This window comes from Cyprinus carpio, chromosome A19 (assembly GCF_018340385.1).
Source record: "Cyprinus carpio isolate SPL01 chromosome A19, ASM1834038v1, whole genome shotgun sequence".
NCBI classification, from domain to species: domain Eukaryota; kingdom Metazoa; phylum Chordata; class Actinopteri; order Cypriniformes; family Cyprinidae; genus Cyprinus; species Cyprinus carpio.
The window spans coordinates 13962910-13980391 of NC_056590.1; the positions used below are offsets into that span (position 1 = coordinate 13962910).

The 17482-nt window shown below is 32.9% G+C and overlaps 2 pseudogenes and 4 gene segments (V, D, J or C); 3 read left to right on the forward strand and 3 right to left on the reverse strand.

Moving 5' to 3' along the window:
• Positions 1–488: 488 nt before the first annotated feature.
• On the reverse strand, positions 489–1057 carry LOC122148814. The segment is given in 2 exon segments: positions 489–914; positions 998–1057. Coding segments are annotated over 2 exon segments (411 nt in total).
• Positions 1058–1621: 564 nt separating this feature from the next.
• On the forward strand, positions 1622–11188 carry LOC109079323 (annotated as a pseudogene).
• Positions 3123–3957, forward strand: LOC122148815. The segment is given in 1 exon segment: positions 3123–3957. A coding segment is annotated over 1 exon segment (357 nt).
• Positions 11189–12617: 1429 nt separating the features above from the next.
• Positions 12618–13523, reverse strand: LOC109075961. The segment is given in 2 exon segments: positions 12618–13166; positions 13444–13523. Coding segments are annotated over 2 exon segments (357 nt in total).
• A 221-nt stretch (positions 13524–13744) lies between these two features.
• Positions 13745–17468, forward strand: LOC122148848 (annotated as a pseudogene).
• On the reverse strand, positions 14701–15949 carry LOC122148813. The segment is given in 2 exon segments: positions 14701–15420; positions 15649–15949. Coding segments are annotated over 2 exon segments (591 nt in total).
• Positions 17469–17482: the final 14 nt, after the last annotated feature.

Sequence of the window (17482 nt, forward strand, 5' to 3'; positions counted from 1 at the left end):
TTTATATATATATATATATATATATATATATATATATATATATATATATATATATATATATATATATATTTGATTATGATTTGTTATTCTGTTCTAGTCCTCTGATTTTTATTTGCATGACTGATTCAGATTGACTAGTACACTGGGGGGATCACTTCTTTTATATTACTTCTTTTATATTACTTTTAATACTGTTTTCAAGGGATGGAGTATAGGGATGGTGTAACCAACTTGAATATGGTATAAATGGTAACATTTAGATTACAGAGGCAACTACATAAGATTTATCAATTAATTTTCTAGATTTTTCTAATTAAAATAAGCTTTTTCTGTTTCTCTGGTTTGTGTGAAGCATATGAGTATTATTTTTCTGATGGTAATTAGATATGTAATATGAAAAACAGTATTTCCACTGATGGTTTTGATAGGGAAGATCTGAATTGGAAGATTAATACACAATCTCACTGCAAACCCTTTTTTGTTCTCCTGTCAGTAGGTCTCAGAGGCATCAGAAGATTGTCAGTAGGGAGGTTTTTGTACAGCATGTTTTCACTATGTAAACACCCATTTGCCACTGATAGTATGCACACTCACACAGTAATAATCTCCTGCATCTTCAAGATGGACATCACTTATGTTCAGAGTGAATTCAAGACCATTTCCTCCAGAGTGAAAACTGCCTCCACCACTCATTCTAGATGGAGCACTCGAAGGCTTCATTGTTGTGTAATATATAAGGAGTTTAGGGGTTTCCTCTAGTTTCTGAAGATACCAGGAGATGTAGTAATCTTTGGATGTTGAGCCCTCTGGATGCCTATAAACTACAGTGTTGACCTTACAATCAATAGAGACTGTTTGACTGAGCTCAACTGATTTAACATCAGACTGAGTCACAACAACCTGCCCCATATAACCTGTGGGAGTAATAAAACTGAATTAAAGTAATTATTGGGGCATGAAAAAAAAGTATTTCACTTTCATTTGAAAATGAAATTACCTTGGATGCAGTAAAATGCCCAGATGATGCAGTAAAATGCCCAAATCATATTTGCTTCTGTTTTAGAGTAAACAGTTGTCGGCATTTGTTAAGTGTTCACAAGACTATAAACACTCAGAGCACTGATGCATGAGCTGCTAATGCAAAACATCATTACTTTGGAAAAACCCTTCCTGACCTGAAATATCTTCTTACTCGTATGACAATTAGCTTTGTAATATTATATACATATTTGATTTATAAGTTAATCATATAGTTTAATTAAAACTTCTGTTATCTCAAAAAATAGTTTTTTTTTTTTTTTTTTTTTTTCAGTGAATGAGAATTAATTATTTTGGAGGATTTTTGTTAGAGGAACCAAACTGAGTGCTGAAAGTAAGTGCAGAATGAAATAAAATGGATTAACAGTCTGAATAGACCTGAATAGATTATATAGCAATGCAGCATATTTAGAGATTATCATTATTGTTTTTGTTTACATACTGACTGCACTGATACTGTATAAGTAATACAAGGTTGTAGATTAGACTATAAAAGCCAAATAAAATTTAGATATAAAAGATAAAAAAATATATAATATAAGTGAACTAATATTCCTAAATATTATTTTACACGAACGTATTGATGTGCTTATTATATTTTCAGAGTAGTAATGTTTGTATTATTCTTAATAATAGAATTATATAATATTTAATACATTTTTAAAATTGTATTAAAATTAAACTGGTTTAATTACGTAGCCTTATTTTATAGTTTTTTATATATATTCTTATAATTTTACCATCAGTTGTAAATAGCAAATTGGTTAGTGTCAGTGTCAGTTTTAGTGCAGGAGGTTTTTGTCCAGCCACTGATTGAGTTTGTATCACTGTGGTACACGTTCGGTGGAGGCACTCGACTCTCAGTTGGAAGTAAGTAAATCTATTTCTATTTTAAAAATGAAACGCTAAATTAAAATAACGAGAGGATTTGTTTGGGTTTAAAATGCATTTTAAAAATAATAACAATTACTAATATAAGAAAAAAATCATTTAAAAGTTTTGTTCTGGTGTGACCAAACACATGCACACTTTTCTTATATCTCTTAAGATCAATTTAAAACAGTCACTTTTTATTATTGGGCATTTTATCCATCCATGGTAAACTGAATTTGACAAACAATATTTTCATTCATTAAGCATTAAACAAAAAGTCAATGTCTGTATGAGTATGCAGTCTTTTACTCACCTTTACAAATCTATTTAACAGAGGCAAACAAGAAAACATTAAAACATTTTATCACACATGGAAAGTGTCAATGTACATTACATTGCATTGCATTTAGTCATTTAGTAGACGCTTTTAATCCAAAGCGACTTACAAGTGAGAACAATGGAAGCAATCAAAATCAACAAGAGAGCAATCATATGCATGTTCTATAACAAGTCTCAGTTAGCTTAACGTAGTACACGTAGCAAGGTTTTTTTTATTATATTATAAACAAAAAGAAAACAGATAGAATAGAAAAATAATAGAGCAAGCTAGTGTTATAGACCTTTTTTGCTTTTGTTAATTGTATAATAAATAAAAAGAAAACAAACAGATAGAATACAAAAAGATTAGAGACGCTATAGAAAACAAGCAGTTAGTAAATGAAGAGTGCGCAAGTCTAAAAGGGGCAAGTTTTCTTTAATATAGATAACGTAGATAATAGGAAAGCTTCAAAATATGTAATTATTATTAATTGTTTTCAATAATTATTCACATTTAAATGTTTTTAATAATTCTAGATTAATGAAAATGTTTTTAATGAAATGCTTTTAATGAATGTCTTCATCTGATGTAGCTTTCAAACAGCTACAAGTAACTGTAAGTAGCACAGTGGATTTTTAACAAGGAATAATTTAACAATAATATGAACAAACACAAAAATTGAAACCTGAAAAGATAACCATGCCTACAGCCTACACAGTACAGGTCGAGTACTAGAACAAGTCCATGGGGTTGATTACGAGGGAAACATAAACTGATAAAGTATTCCTTGAATGCAATGTAAGATACATTGCATAAAGGTGTCTGCCAAATTAATAAATATAATATAATGATTTTGTGTGTGTGTGTCTACTTTGAAAACCTAGTGAGGACATTTTACTGGTCCTCACTCTTAAAAAGGCTTATAAATCAAATTTAAATCGTGTTCTGCACATATTTCTGTGATGGGTACGTTTAGGAGTATAGGGTTTGGGTTAGGTGATAGAAAATATCACCAACCTGATATAAAATCAGTGGAAGTCTATGCAACATCCTAACTAAGATATAGCGAAACAAACATGTGTGCATGTTATTGCTGAAGAAATATTTTTTACAGGCTGTTGCACTTTAGATCTGCTTGATTAACTCTGAATCTCTTAAAGGGAAGTGAAAGACTCTCAGAATGACTGATAGAGCTGTTTTTCAGAAGAATGAAACATCACAGTTTCCATCTCTGTCTCTCTTTAGCTGCGGCTCGTCCCACTCTCACAGTGCTGCCGCCCTCCAGAGACGAGCTGCAGCAGGGTAAGGCTACAGTGCTGTGTGTGGCCAGTAAGGGATTCCCCTCTGACTGGAAGCTGAGCTGGAAGGTGGACTGCAGCAGCAGGAGCTCTGGTGTCAATCTGAGTCCCAGTCAGCTGCAGAAGGATGGACTGTACAGCTGGAGCAGCAGCCTGAGCCTCACTGAGAGTGAGTGGAGCAGAGCAGCAACCGTCAGCTGTGACGCCACTCACCCATCCCACAGTGCAGTGACCAAGACCCTCAACACACAGCAGTGCAATGAATGAAACAAACAAACACACACACACACACACACACCTGTTAGTATGCTTCTTGCTGTTAGTATATTGCTCACAAATACTTATTTGTTGTAATTCTGCAACTGCAATTCTCTGAAAGTTTTGTTGCTCATTTTATTCTTGCTGCCAAATAAAAGCATTTTATCTCAATTAGTGTTGAATTCTATGAAAATTTTAAAACAAAAAACACTTAAAACATCAAATATCACTTTTATTGATTTTTAAGTTTTCTTTTTTTTTTTAGGATGTGTGATATTGTGATGAGCAGCATGGATATGTAGAGAATATTTTAATATTGAAAATATCAATGACGGTAAAATAGACATTTATGATAACATATTTTAGCAAGTATTTTAATTTTTGTTATATATATATATTAGGTCAAAATCTAAAAGTATTTGAGAAATCACAGTGACAATGAGATGATTTCATTGATTACTTCTATCTTATTTTACTTAAATTACATTAAAATTAGGGCTAGTGGTCTAAAGTCTTCAAATGGCTGTCTGGATTTATGCATTTGAACGGGAAGATTGATAAAATTATCTGTTCATTACAGAATCATATACAGAATCTGTAGGTTGATTAAATATTCTGTTCATACAAGGGAATTAATTTGTTTAATTAACATTTATTGGAAATGAGATTATACTACTGCATGAGTGCATTCACTATGTCGTCAGACTGAGGGAGGTTTTTGTACGATGTTATTTCACTGGGTGAACACTGGACCAACATAACCCCCCATACAGTAATATTCTCCTGTATCCTCAAGCTGGACTCCACGTATGTTCAGTGTAAATTGATATCCGGAATAAGTTCCACTGAACCGGTCTGAAACTCCAGATGCAAGGTAACTTGCTGAGTAGATCAGGAGTTTAGGAGCTTTTCCGGGTTTTAGCAGATACCAGCTCATGCGATAACCAATTCAAGAAGATGCAGTGCAGCTGATAGATGCAGAATCTCCTGCTTTAACAGACAGAGACTCAGGAGTCTGGACCTCTTGATGAGACACTGAGAGAGAGAGAGAGAGAGAGAGAGAGAGAGAGAGAGAGAGAGAGAGAGAGAGAGAGAGAGAGAGAGAGAGAGAGAGAGAGAGAGAGAAGAGAGAGAGAGAGAGAGAGAGAGAGAGAGAGAGAGAGAGAGAGAGAGAGCGAGAGATTAAAAAAAGTTGACATAATACAAATTGTGTGATAAAATATTTGTATAAAAAAAACAAAGAATTAAAAAAAAAGATAATGTAGATAAATAAGTTTTAACCTTGAGCAAGCAGACCCAGTGTAGCCACAATGAGTAAAAGAGACATGATTGTGTTGTGTGTAGTTTTAGAAAATAATCTTTTCATACTCTAAATATATAACTAAATGATAGAGAAGTATTTAAATATGTATGCTATACAATATAATATTCTGTTGTATCTTACATTAATATTTATAATTAGCTAGAAGACAAAGATGGTGTGGAATAATTTAATTTGATAAAATCGTTTCCAAATATACAAATATACAGACAAAGTCCTATAGACAAAATCTTTTGCATATTATTCATAGTGACCACTAAGATATGTTAATTTTCAGCTTGAACAGAGCTCAATAAACCTACATTAATTAACACATTCAGAAGAATGAACGAATGAATGAACAAACATGTACATAATTTATTATTATTATTTTTTAAATGTTACATTTGTTAAAAAATATTCAAAATTAATGAGTCTGAATTATGGAAATCATGTTACAGGAGAAGGAGGATGGAATTTAAATTTATAAAAAAATATTGTTGGGTTGTATGATTGTTATGTTAAACACATAAACTTTGTGAGTGCTTGAGTGTCATATTTAAAGATTTTTGTTCTCTTTTCAGCACCTGCAGCTGCATTAGAAGATGTTCAGTAATCTGACCAAGGGAGGTTTCTGTATGTACCCACTGAACAGTTTACATATCCTATATATGAGATACATTAAAGATACATAAAGTTAACCGTTTCATAGTGAAATGTTGATGGCTTTTCACAAGGGACTGGTTTAAAAAAAAAAATCTCATTAGCTTTGGCCATGGTGAGCTTTCCTTTATCATAATGGATGGATTTTATTGGATTGTAATCTTTATGGAAACCCTTAAGAAATTCTCATGTAAATTATTAATAAAATATGTAGAATGTATTAAGGAGTGTGTGACAATGAAAATCAATAGTTCACCAGCATTAAAGAGAGTTTCTGTGTATCTGTGTGTAAAGTCAGTGAGGTGAATAATTATCTTCAAAATCAACATCTGCAGAAGCTCAAAGCTGCAGCGCTGCAGGCTCACATAAGGAGGTTTTTGTTCGATGCTTCTACATTGTGTGAACACCCAGTCTGTGGTGCCAGAGACACCCTTGTTATGTTTACTCTGACAGTAATAAACTCCTGAATCTTCAGGCTGGACTCCACTGATGGTCAGAGTAAAATCCATGTGGTTTCCACTTTCACTGCCACTGAATCTAGAAGAAACACCTGAAGCTCTCTCTGATGTGAAATAGGTCAGTGGTTTAGGAGCTTCTCCAGGAATCTGATGGTACCAGGACATGCAATACAGAGAGGTATCCTTTTTCCGACAATCCACAGCTGGTGTGTGTTTACAGTGAATAGTGACAGTTTGATGAGGATTCACTGTTTGATCCTCAGATTGAGTCAGAATCTGCCCCACAGAACCTGAAGAGAGAGACAGAAAACAGAATAATATAAAACTGATGAGCACATTTAAAAATCTAACATTTATAAACTATTATAATCAATGACAATAAAGAATTTGCCTTGTAGATGAAAACATATTAGTTCTATTATTTTAGTTCTGTATATCATATTAGTTTTTGTACATCATTCATATCAAAATATATGAGTTAAAGTTCAATGATAATATTTACAGTATAATAATGTATGCTGGTAATGTATACTCAAGTCAAAAACATGCATATATTAAAGAATATATATGCATTTTTAAATTTATATAGTACACAATTTACATGAAGTATAAACTAAATCAGCAGGTGATATGAATTTCTATACACCTACTCCAGGTGCAGGTTGTAAGTGTCCAAATAATGATGGCTATTAAAGACATGTTTGCTTTATGATCTGTTATTATGAAGGAGAGCTGTCAGTCATAAAAGCGTAAAGTCATTGATTTATAAAGTCCTCCCGAGCACTGAACCATGCAGCTCAATGCAAAGTGTCTTCACAATGTAAATGTCTTTATTCTAAAAACTAGAACCTTTCTTACTGTTAAGGAACATATATTTCAGCCAGAATTTTTTTTTTTTTTTTTTTTTTTTTTGGACCGTTTTAAAATTCTAATGATCTAAGTTATTGATCGATTTAATTGATTTTATTGTTGTTCAGCTGTAACATTGAGGGTTTGTTGTCATTTTGCAGAAAGTTGTTCAGAGTATTATATTTTACAGTCCCACAAGACTTCATTTCATACACATGAAAACTGCGGGAGACTGGAAATGCAAGCTCATGTGAAGAGGTTTCACGCACGCTGAATGAATGGTCAAGGCTGTGTTTGAAATCAGTCTCATCCCCTCATTCACTATTCCCTACATTAGTCCACTCATGTTTTGCAGATTTTGCTAAAGTCGATTCTGTTCCCTCCACAGAAGATACGTCCTGTTTCTAGGTAGCCTACCTTTTCAGCTTCATCCGGTTGCATAAACATGGCCACTATTTAGTATACAAGGGGTGATGGTCGTACGTCTGAGACTCAAGTTAGACCAATCTACTTTTTTGTAACCAAATTTAAAAAGTTATGTCCAGTCTTGAAGAAAAAGAAAATTAGATGACTAACTTTTTAAGACTATAGTCTAAGCAGTTTATGCAGCCGGCCCCTGGGTGTCTGAGTGATTCAGACTGACTTTTGATGACCCATTTGATGGAGTCATTATTGAAAAGAATCGACTGAAATGCATTTTTCACTTGTGAATTGGGTACCACTGGTTCTTATTCTAAACATACAACATATGAATATTAATAATATTGTCTTAGAAAACATTACATTGCAGCCAGAGTCAATTCTACAATCCTCAAAACCGACCAGAGCTCAGTGGTGGAATGTGCCTGACATTTTCTTTGAACTCTCACTTGTGTAAAATTTATATGGGGAAACTCTGCACTCTTCTCATTTGCATGCTGTTTAGGGTTCAAAAAATATAGCGTACATAAATGTACATAACCTACATATATGTTCATTTTGCTGTGAAAAATTATAATTAATTAGAAATCTTCATTTTAAAAAGGTGATTTGTTACGTTGTTATTGTATTATAGCCCTCATATTTTTAGTTACATTTGCATATTTCATTGCAACAGATTGACTAATATATGGAGGAGGGGGTGGGGATAGGCCTACTCTTTTCAAGAGGGGGTTTAATTCTTACTTAAAAGATAAATGGAAACGTTTAGATTACAGAGACAATTTCTCGTTTAGATTTTCAGAGACAGTTTTTCCAAAATAAAATAGGCTTTTTCTGCCTCTCCGCTTTGTATGAAGCATGTTTTTGTTTTTTTGCTTTGGTTTTTTTAAATAACTTTTTCATACTGAACACATCACATATGGGTATTGATTATGATTTTTCTTTATGTGAAGCATTGTATTAAGTTTTAGAAATGTCATAGAACACAAGAAATTACAATGTTGATTTACTAATAGGAGGCTCTGTGAGAGAGAGAGAAAACTGCTGAAGTTAAGCAATCATTGAGGAAAACAAAATAATTTTTTTTTTTTTTTTTTTAGTTTGATTTGAAAATGGAATGACATTGGATGCAGTAAAATGCCCACATGAAGAGAATCATTTTGGCTTGTGTTTTAGAACTGACAGTTCTTGGACCTTTTCAAAGTGTTCAAAGGACTACAAACACTCAGAGTACTGAGGCATGAGCTGCTGATGCAAAATATCAGTACAGTGGAAAAACCCTTCCTAGTATGAAATATCTTCTCACTCATATGATGATACTTTATTTGAATAATTCAATTATGATTTAATCATCCAGGTTTAACTTTTATGCTCTCAAAATAGTCTGGAGGATTTCCCAGTGAATGAGAACAAATTCCTGAGGTGGATTTTCAGTGGAGGAACAAAACTATTTAAAGTAAGTGCAGAATGAAGTAAATAGATGAATAAACAAATAAAATTAGACTGCCCATGTGGACCTACCGTAAATGCATTAGGTTGCATAGAGAATACAGTTTTTTTTAGTTAGAACTGTATTGACACTGCTTTAAGTAATACAGAATTGTAAATTAGACTATAAAATGAATTTAAAATATAAAATAAGAATGAAATGAAAATAAAATAAAATAAAATCTTTATTATGTAGTGTTTTTATTAGCTTTGCTGTTAATAATAGGATTACATAGTGCTAATATTTTTTTCTTTCTAGTACATTTGGAAAATTATGAAAATTAAACTGGTTTAATTATGCAGATGTATCTTATTTAGCTATTTTCTATTAGTTAGGAGTAAAAGAGCAAACTGGTTAGTCTCAGTGTCAGTTTTAGTACAGGAGGTTTTTGTACAGCCGTTGATTGAGTTTGTATCACTGTGGTGGACTTTCGGTGGAGGAACTCGACTCTCAGTTGGAAGTAAGTAAATCTCTTTCTATTTTCAAAATGAAAATTAATTGAAAAGAACAAGAAAGGATTTTTTAAATTATCATTATATCTTAAATTAATATAACAAATAAAATAATTCATCATGTAAATTTTTTTCATGTGTGATTTTACCAAATCTATGTACACCTTTCTTTTATCCTCCAAATCAGTTTAAAACAATCACTTCATTGTTTTAATCACATTATTGCCTTTGTAAAAAAAAAAAAAAATCGTTTTAAATCGAAAAAGTAACCTGGTTTCCATAAAATTTTGAGTTCATTGAAACAAAATTTTGAGTTAATGCAAGAAAAAGAGACTAATACAACAGAAACTTAAACAACAAGCTAACATTAAGCTGGTTTCACAAAAGAAAAAAAAGTTGTTGTAACAAATATTTTTTCACAGTGTTGGCCATTTTATCCATCAGAATGGTAAATAATATTTTACAAAGAATAAATGCTTGTTTCTTATTAAATTGATTTTGCATGAGATAGAAATCTAAGTTGTGTATCAGTGCAATTTTCTAAATGCTTCTACAAATATATTTGACGGAGGCAAACAAGAAAAAATTATGTAAAATGTGTACTTTAACATGTGAATTGTACATTTTAATGTTATGCATAAATGTGTCAATATACATATTAAGACAACTTAGAAATTATGCAAAGTTGAAAATATATTATAATGAATTTGTAATAAATCTTGACTAAAGTTTATATATATATATATATATATATCTATATATATATATATATATATATATATATATATATATATATCGATATATATATATATATATAATATATATATATATATATATATATATATATAATATATATATATATATAAAATTAATTAAAAGTGGTACCCAACCTTAACTGTAAATAATATATTGTACATTTTTAAAAGAAAATTATTTTATAATAATTTCCACAAAGGACAATAGAATCCTGAAAAGTTAAAGATCTATAATATTACATTATGGATAATGAATTAATAGTGTTAAATCTAAAGATAGGCATATGTGCGATTGCTGATAAAATGTGTTTTTGAAGGCTGTTGTACTTCAGATCTGCTTGATTAACTCTGAATGTCTTAAAGGGAAGTGAAAGACTCTCAGAATGACTGATAGAGCTGTTTTTCAGAAGAATGAAACATCACAGTTTCCATCTCTGTCTCTCTTTAGCTGTGGCTCGTCCCACTCTCACAGTGTTGCCTCCCTCCAGAGACGAGCTGCAGCAGGGTAAGGCTACAGTGCTGTGTGTGGCCAGTAAGGGATTCCCCTCTGACTGGAAGCTGAGCTGGAAGGTGGGACTGCAGCAGCAGGAGCTCTGGTGTCAATCTGAGTCCCAGTCAGCTGCAGAAGGATGGACTGTACAGCTGGAGCAGCAGCCTGAGCCTCACTGAGAGTGAGTGGAGCAGAGCAGCAACCGTCAGCTGTGACGCCACTCACCCATCCCACAGTGCAGTGACCAAGACCCTCAACACACAGGAGTGCAATGAATGAGAGACACACACACACACAAACACACACACACACACACACACACACACACACACACACACACACACACACACACACACACACACACACACACAACACTGTCCTAAATCAGCCACTGCTCAGCAATTAATCTTTCATGCTGTTAGTATATTTTTCATATAGGTATTGTTGTAATTCTACAACTGCCATGCTTTGAATGTTTTCTTGATTATTTTATTCTTGCTGCCAAATAAAAGCATTTTATCTCAAATGTGGTGCAGAATTATTACTAAAATATGAAATACTATTCTATACTGTCTATCTAATACTATATATCTAATACTATTGAATATGTAATAGGCCTACTACCAATTTTATTGTTTTTTAATTTTTTATTTTAAGTGTGATATTGTGATGAGCAGCCTGAATATGTAGACAATATTTTAATATTCAAAGTATGAAATAACAACAAAAAAGATATTTATTTTAACATGGCATCTTAGTCATTATATTTTAATTTAACAAAATATTTTGGCTGTAGGCTATTTAACTAATGAAATATTTACATTTTTAATATATATTAGTTCAACATCTAAAATAAGATATTTGAGAAATCACGTTGACAGTAATATATGGAGATAGATTTGTTGCATTATTCCAAATTAATAGATTATGATCCACAAATAAATGTAAAGAAATGAACAAAAATGGGCTCTGTGCACGAGCGCAGCGATGAACTTCCGCTGTCACCAGAAGTCGGGATATCAATTTCCGGTTTACTGTCGCCCAAAATGCAAGCAGAACAAGAGATTCAAACTCTACAAATCAAGTTATCTGCACAACTAGTTTAATCTAATGTGTTGTGCAGGCAGCTAGCGGCAAAGCGAGTTAGCGACATGTTCATTTTAGAAGCTTCTTTTTCTTCATTTTAAATGCAGACCGCTCTTTTTTTGTTTGTTTGTTTGTTTTTGTTTTTTGTTGTAATTGTTTTATCAGTTGAATTAACTTTCTCCCCCTCTCAGTTTCTAATAAAGATCAGGAGATAGGGGAAATCATTGTCAGGTCATTGTGCTACAGGTCAATTTAAGTACACTTTAGCATACTTTTATGTTTAGCATCATAACATTATGATATATATTCTTAGATTTTCTAAAAATTATATTTAACATGATACTAAATTATTAGTGTTTTTGAAGAGTAACTTTAAATGTGTGTTATATGAAGACGAAGGTAATCTAAATTTAAAAATAAGGGAATGCACAATTAAATATTCAATATTGGATGTTATATGCACAATAATGATTATAAATAAAATAAAACCTCTAGTATTGCCCACTTTTTTTTATCAGATTTTTTGTTTAAGATCCAACAATATCAGTATTACCACAGACCCCATTTTGAAACCTCCCAACAGGCATTTCTGTGGCTGCTAAAAGCCATTCCAGCTAAAAAGCTCTTAATTTGGCACCACTTATCTGCCTACTATAACAGTTTTCATTTGATTTGAGAGTTACATTAAACATGAATGACCATGGCTGAATCCCCAGGAACACCGGGTTATGTTTAAAACATGAACAAGAACACATATGGTAAACCGAATGGGGACTAGCAAGGTCAAGGAAAACTCTTTTCATTACATACTAAATAAAAATGAGTTTAATTATGCTGCTGTTTCTAACATAAATATTTATTATTAGCTAGAAAATTAACTAGAATGGGAAATTAGCTAATATGTGAAATTCATTTTCATTTCATTGGCCATGAGCTTTTCTTTATCAACAGTGAGTCAGTGAGGTGAATGATGATCTTCAACATCAACATCAACATCTGCAGAAGCTCGAAGCTGCAGCGCTGCAGTCTCACACAAAGAGGTTTTTGTACGATGCTTTTACACTGTGTGAACACCCAGTATAGATTCCCTGCGTCATTCTTAATACCATGTTAACTCTGACAGTAATAAACTCCTAAATCTTCAGGCTGGACTCCACTGATGGTCAGAGTAAAATCCATGTGGTTTCCACTTTCACTGCCACTGAATCTAGAAGAAACACCTGAAGCTCTCTCTGATGTGGAGGAGATCAGGAGTTTAGGAGCTTCTCCAGGAATCTGATGGAACCAGGACATGCAATACAGAGTGGTATTTGGTTTAATACAGTATACTGCTGGTTTATGATTGCAGTGAATAGTGACAGTTTGATCAGGATTCACTGTTTGATCTTCAGATTGAGTCAGAATCTGCCCCACAGAACCTGAAGAAACAGAAAACAAATAATTAATATCAAAGCATATAAGCTCAAGTTCAATAATAATATATATATAATAATATGTACTGCTTATTCAGGCAAAAAACAAAAAAACAAAAACAAAACATGAATATAAGAAAGAATATATGTGTTTATACTGTAAATGTATAAACAGAATACACGTGAAACGAAGTAAATATTAATTTCAGAACCTGTGGATCTGTGGATTGCAAATTTTTTAGTTTTCTGTAAATCAGCTGATGACATGAATTTCTATACTTACTCCAGGTGCAGGTTGCGAGCGTCCAAATAATGATGGCTATTAAAGACATGTTTGCTTTTGGATCTGTTCATGAAGGAGAGCTGTCAGTCATAAAACCACAAAGTCACAGATCTATAAAGACCTCCAGAGCACTGAAGCATGCAGTTCAATGCAAAGCAGGCTTCTGTCCACAATGATAATCGTTTACACAAAAATATTCAGCAGTTTATTAACTGTTTTTGATAATAACCTGAAATGTTTCTTGAGCTAAAAACTCCACTGATGTTTATTAGTGTGTGACACAACACACACTTAAGAAACAATGATTTCTCCTATTCTAATCCTGGGGACACTCTGTCTGCTTCTTGAAGGTTCAAAAATATATTTTCAATGTTATGAGAATAATAATTTATTCATGACAGTTTTTGAATTTGTGCGTAACTTTTTATTTATATTTATATTTACTTCAATATCTTTAGAGCAGACACACATTCGTCTTTATCTGTATTTTGAAGTAATTGTAATGTTTGTTTTTGATCTCTCTCTCTGTCTCTCAGTGTCTCATGAAGAGGTTCAGTCTCCTGAGTCTCTGTCTGTTAAAGCAAGAAATTCTGCTTCTATCAGCTGTACTGGGACCAGTGGAGTTCATTAATATCATATCTGCAGAAACCTGACGAGGCTCCTAAACTCCTGATCTATGGAGCCAATTGACTTCAATCTGGAGTCCCAGATCGGTTCAGTGAAAGTGGATCTGAACCTGATTTTATACTGAACATATGTGGAGTCCAGCCTGAGGATGCAGGAGATTATTACTGTATGGGGGCTTACAGTGACATGTTCACATGTGCAACAACATCTTACAAAAACCAAACAAAAAGTTCACAATATCGGTCAGTTCAGACAGAAGAAGATACATTCTGAAACTTGTCTTGATTACTCTATATACAAAATACATAATGATGAATGAATGTGACTTACCTACAAGTTAGCTGGAGCAGCAGCCTGAGCCTCACTGAGAGGTGCATATCAATAAAAGTCTGTTATTTTGCTTTTTGAATCATTAATTATATATTATTATTTTGCCCTTATTTAATTTTACTTGTTCCCTTACCATAGTATTTAGTTTATTTCATTTTGATTTTATTAGTTTTAGATGCTTTTATCATTCATATGAATGGAGTTGAACATCAACATCATAAGAAAATAAACTGCTTATAGATTTCATTTTAAATATAGCAGGGAAAAGCTATTGTGGTGAATACAAAATAAAACAAAATATGGATTATGGCTTATTTCACATTGAACCAGACTTATCATATTGTTAGTTAAAACATAAATTTAAGAAGTTGTTTTGGCCATGGTTAGTTTGCTTTCATCAAGGTTGGATGGATTTTATTGGATTGTAATTCATGTGGAAACTTGACTGAGACATTTTGATGTTTATAATTAATAATCTTTTGAGGAGTGTGTCACAACAATGAACATCAACAGTTCAGCAGCCTTAAAGAGTCTCTGTGTATGTATGTATGTGTGTGTGTTTGTGTGTAAAGTCAGTGAGGTGAATAATGATCTTCAACATCTGCAGAAGCTCAAAGCTGCAGCGCTGCAGCCTCACACAAAAAGGTTTTTGTACGATGCTTCTACACTGTGTGAACACCCAGTCTGTGGTGCCAGAGACACCCTTGTTATGTAGACTCTGACAGTAATAAACTCCTGAATCTTCAGGCTGGACTCCACTGATGGTCAGAGTAAAATCCATGTGGTTTCCACTTTCACTGCCACTGAATCTAGAAGAAACACCTGAAGCTCTCTCTGATGTGTAATAGGTCAGTAGTTTAGGAGCTTCTCCAGGAATCTGATGGAACCAGGACATGCAATACAGAGAGGTATCCTTTTTCCGACAAACCACAGCTGGTGTTTGTTTACAGTGAATAGTGACAGTTTGATCAGGATTCACTGTTTGATCCTCAGATTGAGTCAGGATCTGCCCCACAGAACCTGAAGAAACACAAAATCACATACACGTCAAACAATAAAAATTTAATTTCAATAATGATAAATATATAATCATGTAAACTGGTCATTCAGATAAAAAGCATGCATATAAGAAAGAGTGTTTATAAATGTATATACAGAATTGACATGAAATGAAGTCTAAACTAAATCTTGATTCCAACTCCTGTGGAGTAAATAAGCTGCTTAAGATATTAATTTCTATATACTTACTCCAGGTGCAGGTTGTGAGCGTCCAAATAATGATGGCTATTAAAGACATGTTTGCTTTATGATCTGTTATCAAGAAAGGAGAGCTGTCAGTCATGAAATCATAAAGTCACAGATCTATAAAGACCTCCAGAGCACTGAAGCATGCAGCTCAATGCAAAGCAGGCTTCTGACCACAATGATGCTAAATTGATCAAGACAGTAAAGACATTTATCAATGTTACCAATGATTTCTATTTTAAATAAATGATGTTCTTCCGAACTTTCTATTTATCAAAGTTCTAAACAAAAAATGTATCACAGTTTCTACAAAAATAGTAAGCAGCACAACAGTTTTCAACACTGATAATAATCAGAAATGTTTCTTGAGCATCAAATTATTTTAAAATGTTAAAATACAGTAATAAATTACATTTTAAAATAGATTAAAATAGAAAACAGATCATTTAAATTATATTTTTTTTCAACAGCTTACACACATTTTCAAAACTTTGCCTCTTTTTTTCAAAACTTTACACACAAATCCAAAAATTGCACATGCAAAATGCCTCACATCTCTTGCAAAATGAAGCACTGCATTCAAAATATCACAAACACATCTCAAAAGAAAATTTGCAAACACCTTTGCCATAATATTATATTTTTTGATATATCATAAACACAGTTATTCAAAACCTAAAGCTCTTCTTTCATGAGATCCTATGTACATTTCTACTGAAGATCGAAAGTAATTGGCAGAGAGATGTTGAAAAATTAATGGTAAACACGAAAGCCAGATTGAAACCAAACTTGTTTTTTACTGTAAGTATTTGTGATTGTGAATACAGTATTACACAGTACAAAATAAAAGAAATACATCCACCATGTGTAGTTGTGTAGATGTGTATTTATAGGCCTATTCTAAAACCATGATTGCTTGGTGTTAAGTAAAGCGATGAGTGTTTGCACATGCGAGGAGTTAGTGTGAGGTGCTGATGAATTAGTATAGCATTTTGATTGGTTGTGTTTGAAAAAGGAAATCAAGATACATCCTGCTAGATTTTTGTGTGTTACATAGAGAATTGTGTGTTGTGTTTTGCAAAAAGTGTTTTATGAAATTGAAAACTGAGTCAAAGGCCGAGAATTAGTTTATGGTTTTGCAGATTTGGTGTGTGGCTCTGATGTTTGATTGTCATCTTTCAAAAATTGTATTACTTTTTTTAAGTGAATGTCACGTAAGACATAATGTGTATTCTTCAGGTGTAGTTTTCAAACTACTAAAAAGCTAACTGTAAGTAATACAGTATAATACATTTATAACAAATAATTTAACAATTTTAATAAAAGAAATCAGAAACCATAATATAACATGTTATATTATATATGTATAGTGAATAAATAGTTTTTCAATTCTAAATATAGATATACAGTATGTGTGATGGCTGGTAAAATGTGTTTTTGCAGGCTGTTGTACTTCGATCTGCTTGATTAACTCTGAATGTCTTAAAGGGAAGTGAAAGACTCTCAGAATGACTGACAGAGCTGTTTTTCAGAAGAATGAAACATCACAGTTTCCAACTCTGTCTCTCTTTAGCTGCGGCTCGTCCCACTCTCACAGTGCTGCCTCCCTCCAGAGACGAGCTGCAGCAGGGTAAGGCTACACAGTGCTGTGTGTGGCCAGTAAGGGATTCCCCTCTGACTGGAAGCTGAGCTGGAAGGTGGACTGCAGCAGCAGGAGCTCTGGTGTCCATCTGAGTCCCAGTCAGCTGCAGAAGGATGGACTGTACAGCTGGAGCAGCAGCCTGAGCCTCACTGAGAGTGTATTTTAATTTAATATATTTTTTATTTTAATATATTT